At 53.8% G+C, this 13,558-nt stretch overlaps 1 protein-coding gene across 1 annotated transcript in view; it reads right to left on the bottom strand.

The window, feature by feature from the left end:
- Window positions 1–8,329, bottom strand: part of Fgf18 (fibroblast growth factor 18) — a 29,843-nt gene extending 21,514 nt beyond the window's left edge. Inside the window, exons 1-2 of the mRNA XM_005334124.4 lie at window positions 7,697–8,329; window positions 7,512–7,548 (exon numbers count right to left, since the gene is read on the bottom strand). Of these exons, the coding sequence (XP_005334181.1) occupies window positions 7,512–7,548; window positions 7,697–7,728 (69 nt within the window). The 5' untranslated portion in view covers window positions 7,729–8,329. The remainder of the gene's footprint in view (window positions 1–7,511; window positions 7,549–7,696) is intronic.
- Between the last annotated feature and the right edge of the window lie 5,229 nt (window positions 8,330–13,558).

The following is a 13,558-nucleotide window of genomic DNA, read 5'->3' as shown; positions in this document are numbered from 1 at the left end:
CACCTGGGGCATCCACTGGGGATCTTAGGACATATTCTCAAGGATAAGGGAGGAATGACGGCATTCCAGGACAGTGGCTGGCTCAGAACACAAGCCATGGTTGAGGGGTGAGGGATATTGTCTGTGAAACGGCCGAAGACCATGAACTATGGGGTCCCACTGCTGTCCCCCACTCCAGCTCCCAATTGTTGAGGTCTCTGGGCAGCCTGTCCAGAAGGGGTGGTCTCCCTGGCCCCAGGTAGGCAGCCACAGACTTCTGGCCCCGTTCCCCCAGCAGCAGAAGGTCAGTCTCCCCAGGACTTCCAGAGCATCTCCAAATTTTGGATTCAAACCTGGTTCCTGGTAAGGTTGGCCCCCTCTCTACTCCCAAAGGCAGCTCCCCACACTCTTCCTTGAGAGCAGCCTGGACTCTGGCCAGGTGCCGCTCGCTGCCAGCCATGGCACCCTCCCGATCACTGTTGTTGAGAGCGACTCTCACGTTGGCTCCTACTTCTTGGGCATTTGCTCTATGCCAGGGCCCAGGATGCCCATTTGCCCAGCACTGTCCTTACTGCCCATGTGACCAGAGCAGGTCACAATGATGACTGTCCCTGTGCTGTAGGCAATCCAGGGAGACACAGAGAGGCCAAAGGACCAGTCAAAGCAGTAGAGAAAGCGGCTGAGCCAAGATCTGAGTCCCTGTCTGCTCTGCAGCCCACAGGGTCCCCGCAGCAGGCACTCCTGTGTAGGACGCAGAGGGGGGACCGCCACCCTTGGGCCTAGCTGAACTCAGATGGGCAGCCCTACCCTCAGCTCAAGTGTCCGGCTTCCCTCTTGTCACGCTCCCCATGCCCAAACCAGCCTGGAGAGCAAGGAGGGCCGCAAAGGGCCCTCCCCACCCCCAGCCTGTCCATTAAGCTCCCAGAGCTATCAATGTATTGATTGGCAGGGCCGAGCCATCCGCATGGCGGGCGTGGCAGGGTGGGGGCTGGGCCCGAGGGTCAGCCTCCCTCTCCCCATACATCACCGACTCCTACAGATTGTCAATATGGGTGCTGGGGCAGGCGGCCACACCCAGAGCCAGCCTGGGGACAGGGATGGCCCTGTCAAGCACTGAGCCTGCTTCTCTTCTCCCCTTTCCCTTACAGGCAATGCCAGCTTCGATCCCATCCCTGTAGCCCTGGGGTGGGGAGAGCAGTCCCCAGGCCTGCGATCACAAGCCAGCCCTGAGTTCTGACATCCAGTGCCCACCGGGCTGTGCCAGCACCTCCACCCCTGAGCTTGGCGTCACAGGCACCCCAATGGCCCACCAGGCCTGGTCTGCTGGAGACAGCCGTGCCCACGCCTGCAGAGCTCTCACAGCGCACACACGGTCACGGACCCCTCCACCTGGCCTGCTCCTACCTTTGGGCTCCATAGGGACATCGTCCTGGATAGTCCTCCTGTCCTGAGCTGGACTCCAGGCCCTTCCACACAATCCTCACTAGCTGCTGGGGCTCCCGCTTCCAGCACCCAGCCTTGGTCTCTTCCAGACCCCAAGGGCTGGCAGAGAAGCTGACGCCCTGTGCCAAGCGCCTGGAGAGTACAAGGAAGCTCCATCCAGGTCCTCCATGCCGGGTGAGAACCAGGTGCCATGGTACCACGGCAGGGTCAGCCCTCCCTGGACTTCAAGATCTGCATACAGCAGGCCTCAGACACCCAGAGCCAAGCAAGGGCTGCAGCTCACGTTTATCTCCCACTGATGTCAAGCCTGGCACTGTGCAAAGTGCTCCCCCCAGAGGACCACAGTCCACCCTGGCAGCAGCCCCCAGGAGGCCACAGCATGGAGAGACCCTCAATTTGCCCAGTCACAGAGCCACTGAGGGACCAAGGCACGAGTGACCCAGTGGGTTGGAGACGAAGCCTGAGACCCTTCTGTGCCTGTGAGTTCTAGCAGAGAATATGGGGGTCGAAGGACGGGGACAAAGTGCTGTGGGATTGTGGGATTCCAAGGTAGAAGGTGGACGGGCGCCGGGGAGGCTGGTGGGTAAGGCAGCCCAGTGTCCACCCAGGGGACCCCGGGGAAGAGCTGAAGCCCCTGATATCTCCTCCGGGCCCTTGAAAACCAGTCCAGCCAGACAGGAAGCAGCGTCCCATAAATGTTTATGGATTGCTAATGAAGAACAGTGCCATATTTTAGCCCCTACTGCATACCTGGTCTAGGACTGGGCTTCTATTACTCCCACCAACAGGTCTGGGGAGCGGTGTGATCATCCCTACAGTACTCTGAAACAGTCAGAGAGGTCAGAGGCATTGCCCAAGGCCACACAGCCTGTGAGTGGCGGAATGGCAATTAAATCCAGACCTAAGGCCAAAGCTTATGCCACCAACAAACTGGAGGAGAAGGCCTGTTGTCACCAATCCAAGAATCCTGCTGCCTTCCTCTAGCACTTCGCATGCCCCAGACACACACGGCACATGATGGAGCGACTACTATTGCTCAGGTATTTATCAGCCTCGATGCTGGCTGCAATACCCCCAAGACCCCTGAGAAGCAGGAGCTTTGCACTGCCCCATTCTGCAATGTCCCCGCAGAGGCGCAGGGGGTTAAGATGGGGAAGCAGCACAGGCAGGATTCAGACCCGCGCAGCAACTCAGAAGCCACCGCCCACCTGGCTGACCCTCAAGCGGGTAAACCAAGGCTCAAAGGGAAGGCACAGGATGGGCGGTGACAGAGCCAGGGCTGGTGTGTGGCCCCAGAAGTCTTTCTGCTTGGTGGCCCACAGGAGGCTTGCCTTGGACCCTGTCCTCCTATCAGGAAGTAAGGGTTGTTTTTGTGTTTTCTTTTGTTTTGTTCTCCCCCATTTTATGTGTGCAAAAGCTAAGACCCAGGAAGGTCAAGTAACTTGCACCAGGTCACACAGCAAAGAGAAGGCAGAGCTACCACTGGAGCCAGGCTGGCAGCTCCAGAGCAGGTGCCCGACTGTGGCGCTGAACCTCTTGTCCTTACCTGAAGAATTCCCTCCTTCCAACAGCTGGGGAGGCTCTGCCCAGATGCTGAGAGAAGTCCTAGCACATGCTGAGCCCTCCGCTGAGAGCACCCTACCTGCTGGGGCTACATGGGTGCCTTCTGCCCTCTCTGCGTTAGCCTGATGGGACTGCACCCCCATTTCCTACACCCAGGGTTTTCCTGCTAGAGGACTAAGTCTGGCTGAGTACGGACCTCCCTGCCGGCCTCCAGCCTCCGTCTGGGGCCCGGGGCACCCGTAGAGCTGCTCAGGAAGGGTATACAGGCTGCACACGGAGACCCTGATGTGCTGCCCAGGCCCGCTGGCACTGGCTGAACCAACCACAATAAAATTCTAAAACACACCTCTTATCTCCACACAGGTGACGCTTTGGATCATCCCGAATGCTGGCAGGGTGCCTGCCTCTCTCCCTCCCCCTCCACCTGGGAAGGAGGCTGGAAGGAGGGTGCGAATGCCAAGCCCCACCCCACAAAACACCCACCTCTACCTCCAGGACCCTCTCAGAGCAGCAAGTTCCAGGGGCAGCAGGTCCAATACCTCGAGCCCAGAATCATCTCCCTCGGCACCCTCCTGGGACTGTTTCGCCACCAGGATTCCTTCTGATTAATGCCAGGATTCTCTGGAAAAGTCAGCCTGGCACAGTGGCATGAACACAAGATCTTGCATCCAGAGGGCGGGGACTCAGCCGTGCCTTGAACAAATCCCTTCCTCGTCTCTGCCTTGCTTTCTCCAACCATGAGGGAGGAACGTCACTCCTTCCTACCCACCATCTTGTACAATGGTGGGAGGATTGAAAGCAGCTGATGCCACAGACACTGTGAAATTCTTACGAGCACCTTCTTGGTGGAGGGAGACGCGCCCTGCCCCACAGAGCTGGGAGCAGTGGTGGACACACTCCTGAGACCTGGCCGTCTCCCTGCCAGGCTCCGAGCTCTGGGGCCAGGTGCCCTCTAGGGCTTATCCTCAGGTCAGCAAGAAGCAGACTCCCCCCAAGCAGCTGCTGAATGAAAACCTGCCTAAATGGAAGATGATGATCTTTAAGAAATTGAAAGTGCCCGAAATAAATAAACCAAAGTGCCACCCAATAGGACAGTTTTCCAACCTCCTCTTGTCCCGAAGGACACTGTCCTCATACTAGCCAGCTTGAAGGAAGGGTCCAAAGCCCATGGAGGAAGCTGGGTGGTCAGACAGAGAGGGACGTGGAAGGAAACTTCCAAACCAGAACACCTCTTGCACAGGAAGTGGCCGAGTGGGAAGGACAAGGCACTAGGAGGGACAGGGGACTGGAGGAAGCCTCCCCCTCCCCCTCCTCCCACCCCTGGCCTGCTCATGCCCGCCTTGTCTGGGAAGGCCTGGACCTAGCTGAGCCTGGCGGTGGGAACAATGTCAGGCAGGTGCCGGCTGAGCCTCCTGAAAGGCCCAGCCCGTGTCATTGTCACAGCTCAGCCAAGTGCAGAAAAGCAATTTACTGGTCACGCCACCTGCTCCGGAGGACATTTCTAAAATTCTTCCAATTGGAGCTATCCACAGTGCCTGAGTCCTGGGGAAAAGGGTTGAAGGGATCTTATTAAATTCCCAGCTTCCCGTTTCCCAGGGTGGCTTCCAGTGAGGGCGGGACTCAGCACCCTGGGGGTGGGCGAGGACAGTGTCTAGCATTCAATGTGCTCATGGAAACGTGGCTGGGAGGAACCCGTCCTGACCAGGGCTGAGGCCTGGGGGCAGGGGGCAGACTATTCCTGAGATGGACCAGACCCCCAGGACAGCAAGGTGGGGGAGGACAGGATGGGGGGACCCCTTTCTCCGCCCAGACGACTTTCCGGGGAGGATGAGAAGTCACGCAGCTCTGTCTCGCATCATTCCAACCCCAGGGCCACTTCTTTCACAAAGGATGAAGCTAAGACCCCCAGGAAGCCATGGGCAGGGAACGATGGAGCTGGGGTCCAGGCCTAGCCCACCAAATCGCCAAGCCTTGAGCCCTGCCCACCATTCAGGGAGGTGGGTAAGCCCTGGGTGCACTGAAGGCGCTCCAACTCACTGTCTAGGTATAGGCTGCCCGCATGGAGCCACTCTCCAGTGTCCGCACAGCACCACTCCACTGGGATCAGACCCCCAACTCCTGGCAACTCCCCCCATAGGGGCTGCCCCTCATTTTTTTTTTTAAAGAGAGAGTGAGAGAGGAGGGAGAGAGAGAGAGAGAGAGAGAGAGAGAGAGAGAGAGAGAGAGAGAGAATTTTTCATATTTATTTTTTAGTTCTCGGCGGACACAACATCTTTGTTGGTATGTGGTGCTGAGGATCGAACCCGGGCCGCACGCATGCCAGGCGATCACGCTACCGCTTGAGCCACATCCCCTGCCCTGCCCCTCATTTTTACCACTAAGGACCACACAAAGTTTGCCCTTGAAAGGGTAAGTGGGGTTGTGGGCTGCCAACCTCACCTGAACCCCCTGGGGAACTACCTCTTTACCTTTCAGGGGTCAGAGTGTTTTCGGAATCTGTGGGTTGCTGAGAACTCTCTTTCAGACATGGCACATTTGGGCACAATTTTTTGTGCACTGTTTCAAGGACACCCCTCCCCCTATAATCCCACTCTTAGCTGTATTCCAAGGGCACGTGAACCAGCTGGAAATGCCAGAGGGGACAAAGGAGCAAAGGCAGGAGAGTGGCGTAGAGGCCCCTCACCTGCGGGAGGGCAGCCTCTGGACCTACCCCAGGCGGGCCTCCAGCTCCTTCTAATATGCTGGCTCCAACTCTGGCCCAGAGGTGGAGCTGGGACACACAGCCGGGCTCCCTCCCTCACACTCTCCTTGGAGAAGATACCCCCCCCCCGCAGCAGCCCCTCCTGGGCCTCACTTCAAGAAGAACCAAGAATGGGATGCACTCTGAAGCTCCGGCACCCATGACCAAAGGCCCCTCTTCTGAGAAGCAGGTTCCTTAGCTCCAGCCCCTGGGTCCAGCCGTCCAGAAAGGAGCCTTCCCCAGGCCAGACAAGCAGACCCTCCGCAGTGACCCTGGGGCCTGCCCTCTGCTTGGGGACTCAGCTGCAGACCAGGCAGGCCATGCCTGGCACTGGCCTCTCTCTCTGACACCAACCATTCCCCACCCGGTCCCCCACCCCCATCACTACACAGGGTCACATCTGCTTTGGCAAACAGCCAGTCTTAAGTTACTGACTCCAGTTGTATTGATTCAAGGAGTCACTGGGGACCCCAGCCTGGCCAACAGGAGGAAAGAACTCATCAGCCTGTCCCTCCAGCCACCCTCCTCCCAGCCTCAACTGGCTGCCCCCAGTTCACATCCATCCCAAGGGCACCAGTCCTCTCCTGCCACCAGCATCGCAGCAAGTGACTGCCGAGTCTCACCAACCAGCTCTCAACACACACATTCCTGGTACCAGAAATCTGGGAACTTCAATTTCCATGTGCAAGGCCGTCTCTGGGCATCTCCAGAACCCAGAAGGCTCAGGCTTAAGCACCTTCCCAACCCTATAGGGACACCTGCCTTTAAGGCAGAGGGGGAAGGGGCAGATAATCCTCTTTTGGCCTGCGTCCAGCTCCTCCCAGATCCCCTCTCTGGCCGCTCTAGGTGGGTGGGGGCTCGGGCAGCTGGGCTTCCCATTCCCTCTGCCCCCACCCCGCCATGCCGAGGCAGCCCTGGTCTGGTTCTAATCGGGCCTGAAGTCGGCTCCCTCTTTCCCTCCCCCCGCCCTTTTCCTTCATTTCCACGGCTTTGGAAGCCAGAGCGTTCCAACTGTCTGCGTGCCAAGACCTTCCCGAGTCTGAAAGCTGCTGAAGTAACAGATCAGATTTTAGCAAGTGCTTTCCAGGCTGAGCGCCAAGCCCTCTTCTGATTCACGGAGAGCAAGAGTGAACGCGGAGCAGGCGGGAACCAGCCTCGGGCTGCAGCACCTTTGGCCAGGGCGTGCGGAGCGCCGCCTGTCCCGGAGCGGCCTCGCGGACAACCTAGCCGCCCAGCGCCTCCGCGGGACCTAGACCCGGCGCTCGCTCTCCCTCTGTGGTCGTGCTCCCGCTCTTGCTCTCCTTTTCTCGCATACAAACGCCTTTGAAACCACAGAGTAATTTACAACTGCAGCTCTCTCCTTGGACTCCAAATCCTCTCAACTGAAAGGAGTCTTTTTGTTTGGAAGAGCGAACGGCAATGTTAAGGACAGTTGGCAGACAAAATTCCTAAGTCCCAACTCGTCGCTGACTTCGGGAAGGGGTCTTAGGGCCGGGCACGTTGCTGGGGCTAAGCCCACTAGCTCCAAGGGATCTCATCCCAATCGAGGCCGACAGGCGCTGCGACAACCCACGCCGGCTAGCGAGCGACAGCAGAGTCCCTTGCCCTTGGCTCATCCGCCAGCGGCGCAGGGAGCGCGCGGAACCGCCCTTTCGAGCCCTGGGAACAGGTGCACTGGGCTTGGCGCCCGGGAGGGTGGGGCACCCGGAGGGGGCGCGGCCCCGGCGAGGGGGGTCGGCTTCTGCCGCGAGGCAGAATGGGGGGGTCAAGTCAGGAGCCCACGTACCTGTACCTGGAAGCACAGCAGCAGGAAGTGTAAACACCTGCGGAGAGAGATGGAGAGGTGGTCAGTGGGACTAGAGGGAGGGGGCTTTCGGACAGACAGACACGAGGCGGAGTCAGGAGCACAGACGTGCGGGAACACGGGCAGACGGTCAAGCAGGGTGGGCAGCCCCGCACGCGGGCGCTTACAGGCAAGTGCAGGCGGAGGGCGCTGAATACATCGCTGGGCGGGGGGGAGGCGGCGGCTCCTAGCCCAGCCTGCACATGTCCGCTCCGCGCGGCCGGGACCGGGCGCCTCCGCCTCCGCCGCCGCCGCCGCCGCCGCTGCTGCTGCTCCCTCCTCGCCGGCTGCTGCTGCTGCAGACTCTGCTGCTCCGGGGCGCTCCGCGGCGCGCCCTGCGGCATCAGCGCCCCGCGCGGCTCCTCCCGAGCGCTGCGCCCTCCGGGCTGGCGCGGGGGCTGCGGGGCGGCCGCCGCTGTGCAGGAAGCGCTCGGCTGGTGCGGGAAGCTTGCTCACTGCTGTCCGGCAGCCGTCCAGGCGTCCGCGGAATGCTGGTGCCCGGCTCACTCCGGGGGCAGCATGCGCGACAGGAGTAAAAGCTGGGGCAGGCTCTCTGGCCGGGGCGCAGGACTGCGCGAGGCCAGGGGTCAGCGCTCTGGGGCTGCGGCGCGCGGCTGCAGCGCGAAAGCGTCACGGCCGCTCCGTCCGGGCGCCCGCCGGCTCATGTCTCCTCCTCCGCGTCTCTCCGGCCGTGCGCATCGCCGCCTCCCACCACTGGCGGCGGCCGGGGCGTTTTCTACGCGCGGGCGGCGAGGGGGCGGGGGGCCGGGGGCGGGCCCGGGCCCGAGCCGGCACAATGAGGATGCGGGGCTCGGGGCTCCCCCCTCGGGGCGCGGCCGGACGGGCGCTCAGCTCGCCTGGGTGCGCCGCGCCCACATCAAAGGCGGCCCTGCCTGCTCGCCAGCCTGCCACGGCCTCTCCACCGCCGCCTCCTCCTTCTCCTGGTGTCTCCGGGTTGGAGGGGAGGTGCTCACTCTCCGCGACGGGACCCGCAGCTCCAAAGGGCAGAACCTAAGAGGCTGGAGTGGGTGAGCGCTGGAAGCCGTCGGAGCTTTGCACCTGGGCGCAGTGACCCGCGCCACAGCGCAAACGTTGGCCGAAATGAACAGAAAGCGGTTCCCAAGAACGCAGTTAGGTGCGGAGCGACCTCACTCACCCATGTTTGCTATTCACACTCACACCCACCAGCGTTGGAGTGGGGAACCGGGAGAGGGCGGGTCAGGCCCAGCCCCTAGCTCCACTTGAGGGACGCCTCTTTTATCCGCCAGGAGTCCACACAAGATATTGATTTTCCCAGCCACCCTCCCGGCGGAATGCCCACGCTAAGTGAGCCTTCTTCCTCTCTTCTTTCCCTGCCGCTGGAAGTGGGGAAGGCTCCGGGTCATCTCTCCCTTCTTCCTCCTCCAGGGCTCCGGGTCGGTTCTTGGGATCCCAACTGGGCTCTTGCGTTAGCGAGCTAGTTTTGGAAACACATGGCTACCACCTAGCGGCTCCAAGGCGTCACTACAACCCCAGCTTGTGAGGGATATATGCTTGGGAATAGCCAGCAGGACTCTGGTCAGCGACCACTCTAGGCCCTCTTCCAGCCTCCTCCCAACCGGGCTAAGATTTATTTCCATTTGTGTGCTATTAAGGAACTTGCCTCCTTTGGTAGGATCCTCAAAAGATTGGTTCCGCCGGTGCCCACTAACCGCAAAATCCTGTCCTTCCCATTCAAACCCCTTTTAGATTGCTGCCACCAAGCTCAAACTAGGACAGATAAAACAGGTCACAGTGGAAAAGAAACTAGAGAGCAAGCTCAAAATGAAGAACTCAGGAATTCGGACTATGTGGTTAAAAGCCTTCTGTCACCGGCTGTGGTTCAGAGTTCCACCCTCACTCAAGCATAATAAAGTAGGTAGGTACTGTCAAGCAGAGCTATTTTCAAGTCACAGATCCGATTATCAGTATTCTGTGTTCCAAATATCAAGCCTCCCTGCAAGTTATTTTAAGTTCCTATTCAGTGCTAAGGCTATATTCTAAACAGCCTTGGAGTCAAGTACAGAGAACCTTTACAAAACTAGGTAAAGTGACTGCAAAGTCTTTGCAAGAAGCTGCCGAACTGAATTTATGCAGACATTCTGCCAGAACTGGCCTTGAGAAGTTACTACTAAATGAAGATGAACAAACCCCAGATAGTTTGAAATGACCCACCAGATCTAGATGTAGTGGTGCATGACTATAATTCCAGCAATTCCTATAATTTCAGGTCAGCCTGGACAACTTAGGGAGACCCCATTTTAAAAAAGGGGCTGAGTGTGGGGCTCAGTGGTTAAGCATCCCTGGGTTTCATCTCCAGGGATGGGGAAAAAAAAAAAACCCACCATCAACAGACATGGACAGAACTAGGCTTCAGAAGTTACTACTAACTTCCCAAGTTCTGGAAATGAACCAATCCCCAGATAGTCTGAAATGACCCACTGGACCTGAGCCATCGCCATCACCTTTGATCTTGCTTTATTAGAAAGAAAATATGAGTCAAGGCTTGGTTCTGGCCTCCCAAGACAGTGTTTAGTAACTCCTGGCTAAGATCATATTTCCATGCTGTTATACTACTACTATCTCTATTAATTTTTAATGGAAGGAATATATAACTATTGTTCCATCTAAAGGGTTCTGTGATCTTAACAATTTATCAATCTCCTCTACCACACAAGTAAGACTGACCAAGAAGTCCAGACACAGTTCTTAGTAGAAACATAGGCATAGGTCCTGGATTTGAATGTTGTTTCTCTCACTTCTAGCAAGTAATCCAAGACTGCTTCCTTTGTCTACAAAACACGACTCAGAACACTAAACTTCCATGGGGTCACAGAATTAAGAATGAAATTCATCTGGCATATACTAAAGCTCCAAATGTTTTAGCTGTTTTTTAACTAATAATTCTGGTTTTACATTGTCTTTCACATTATTTTCTTCACAATTCCTAATGAGGTAGTAAGATTATTCCCTAAAGTTGAAGCAGCATCTAACCAGAATCTTTTGACTACAATTTATTCATTTCACATTATTCCTTTTCTCCATTATTCTATGTCTTCAAACTGTTTCACAGGTATAAAGATACGCTAACAATAAACTACTCACCATATGTAAGTCTTAATTAATTCTATCTGAATTTGATGTGTTCACATAGCACTAATATATTCTACATATTTCTCCTCTGATTTTCCAAATCACAGCCTGCCAACCAGAACCCAGTACTAAGCAATAGTCCCAACTGTATGTAGTCCTAAATGCCAAATAGCTCCTTCCAAGTCTAAGAAAATGAACAAAATGAACCTGGAATATCTTCTCACACTAAAAAGCAAGTCAAACCTATAATTTGATTGCAGTTATCAAAGAGTCACCTCTTATATGTGGAGCTCTCAAGTAGGCACTCAGGGTACAGCAATGAATAATGGACTTAATGGAACCTAGTAACTAAGGCTAGTATGAATAGTCATCTATGTTGAGGCCTGTCTCCTGCCAACTCAGCGAGGTCTGTGATAGCAAAAGGTAGCTTCAGAAGGGTCAAAGGGGGGCAATTTTAGCAACCAAAAGTGAATTGAAATACAAATAAATAAAAATCTCTATGTGGGACCTGGGGTTGTGGTTAAGTGGTAGAGCACTTGCCTAGCATGTGTGACGCACTGGGTTCAATCCTCAGCACTAGACAAAAATAAAGGTACTGTATCTATCTACACCTAAAACATTAAAAAACTTCTCTGTGGGATAAATCCACTGGTTCCTTTCAGAGACTTGACAATATAATTCACATAATTTCTTCAATAAAAGTAAGGATTTTGGCTTACTGATAACGCCAAAGAAAATGCCTGCAGAATTATAAATGGCATTGGCTAAAGACTAAGCCCATTAAGCATCTACATTCAGCAGACTGGCTAAAGGAAAATATACTTGTCCCCAAAGTACATAAAGTGATCTTCAGACCCTCTTGAACCAGTTTATCTACTTAGTGACAGAAAACAAAGGAAGAACAGTTGCTTCTTATTGGTCTTTATGGTAGAGACCTGCCTACAATGGGTACTCGAGCATGCACAAGGACACAAATTCATGATTCTCCACTATAAGTACCTTATAGTGCTTTTATAGACTATTAAATCCAAATGATAGGTATCACCTAATAGTTTTCACTATAGAAAGATTGTCAAAAGTAGGAAAATCTAGAAGGAAGTTAATTTTCAGATTGCCATCATACTCAGTTGGCTACCTAGTAGTACTAAAGGTGAGGAGATGGGAAAAATAGGCCTGCCTGGGCTTTCAAGGATGCATCGGATTCAATATAAAGAGGCACAAGAGGACAACCACCGAGGCCATTTGCTTTCTCTAAGAATGGCAGCAGTTCTTCTGGGCTTCCTGCCACAAGGGACTTTTAACTATACAAACTCAAGACACTAAAAAGTTCAGACCTACATTTTAAGACATTTTTTTAAAAATGGAGGCAGATAGCATGTGTGAGACACTGGGTTTGGTTCTCAGCACCACACATATCCATTGACAACTAAAAAATATTTTTTAAAAAAATGTAGGCAGGGCTGGGGATGTGGCTCAAGCAATAGCGCAATCGCCTGGCATGCATGCGGCCCGTGTTCCATCCTCAGCACCAGAAAGATGTTGTATCCACCGAAAACTAAACTAAAAAGTAAATACTAAAATTCTCTCTTCTTTCTCTCGCTCTCTTTAAAAAAAATGGAGGCAGAATTCCATCAACTCTATCCTGAATCACATACTACAAAGTGCCAGCACAAAGGAATGATTCTAAGTTTAATGTACTTCTTGGTACTCTCTACCTGTAGCACTTAATCTGTTAATATCAAGCTGGCTGATAAAAAAAATCATCTACTTTAAATTTCCCTTTATTTTTAAAGAGAGTGAGGGGAGAGAGAGAGAGGAGAGAATTTATTTTTTAGTTATTGGCGGACACAACATCTTTGTTTGTATGTGGTGCTGAGAATCGAACCCGGGCCGCACGCATGCCAGACGGGCGCGCTACCGCTTGAGCCACATCCCCAGCCCCTAAAGTGGATGATCTTGACAGCAACAGTCAACATGCACCTAAGTCCCAGCTACTTAGAAGCCTGAACCAGGAAGGAGTAAGCATGAGTTCCAGGCAAGCATAGGCAACAAAGCATATCCAGTCTCAAAAAAAATTATCTTTCAAACCCAAGATACAAATCCTCTTTAAAATGGCAATGTATTCCAGCAGACAGAAGGAAATGGTAAATACTGTCTTCTACAATAAGCAACACTGATGTCCTAGAATGAATAGGGAAGGAAACAACCATTTGATAAGAAACAGGGAATGGGTGAAGTTGGCTTTCATCAACCCTTTTTCTTGAAGATCACTTCAAAAATTACAACCTGCTCCCCCCAAAAATCTAGCTTTTGGTAACATCCAAAGAACCACCACTTGGGGAATTAAAAACACAAAGTTGGAAGACAAAAAATAGTCTTAAAAGTGTAAACAAAAAGGAATGAGGAAAAACATCCAAGAGAATCAAAGCCTAAGAATTGAAGTGGGACACTGCAATCTCCTCAGAAACTGGCCCAAAACCTAGACAAACAATTCTTCAGAAAAATCATCATAAACAAAACCACACTAGAATGGCAAGAGTTAAGGTGTATGCTTAAGTCAAAAAGAAAAATAGCCAATAAGGCAGCATTGAGTTTGATACCCTCCGTTCCCATGGTGTTGCATGCTACATACGGCACTGCTATGCAGTGTTTGCTTAGAGCTAAGCAATCAGAATAATGTCCACATGGCTTGGATCACCATACAACTGGCCTAAAGCAGAACAGTGAGTGTTGAGAATGTGCCCTGACAGCCTTATGTTATCACACGTGACAAATTAACTTTTCTTCCATTCATCCAAATGTTACGATTTTGAACAAACAGGAAAGTCACTTAAGTTATTTTGTTCAGACCTAGACCATAAAAGTCTGTTCTGGGTTGT

Source organism: Ictidomys tridecemlineatus, chromosome 1 (assembly GCF_052094955.1).
Source record: "Ictidomys tridecemlineatus isolate mIctTri1 chromosome 1, mIctTri1.hap1, whole genome shotgun sequence".
Classification (NCBI taxonomy): Eukaryota; Metazoa; Chordata; class Mammalia; order Rodentia; family Sciuridae; genus Ictidomys; species Ictidomys tridecemlineatus.
Note: the sequence above shows the minus strand (reverse complement) of the source record. Positions and strands in the feature narration are given on the sequence as shown.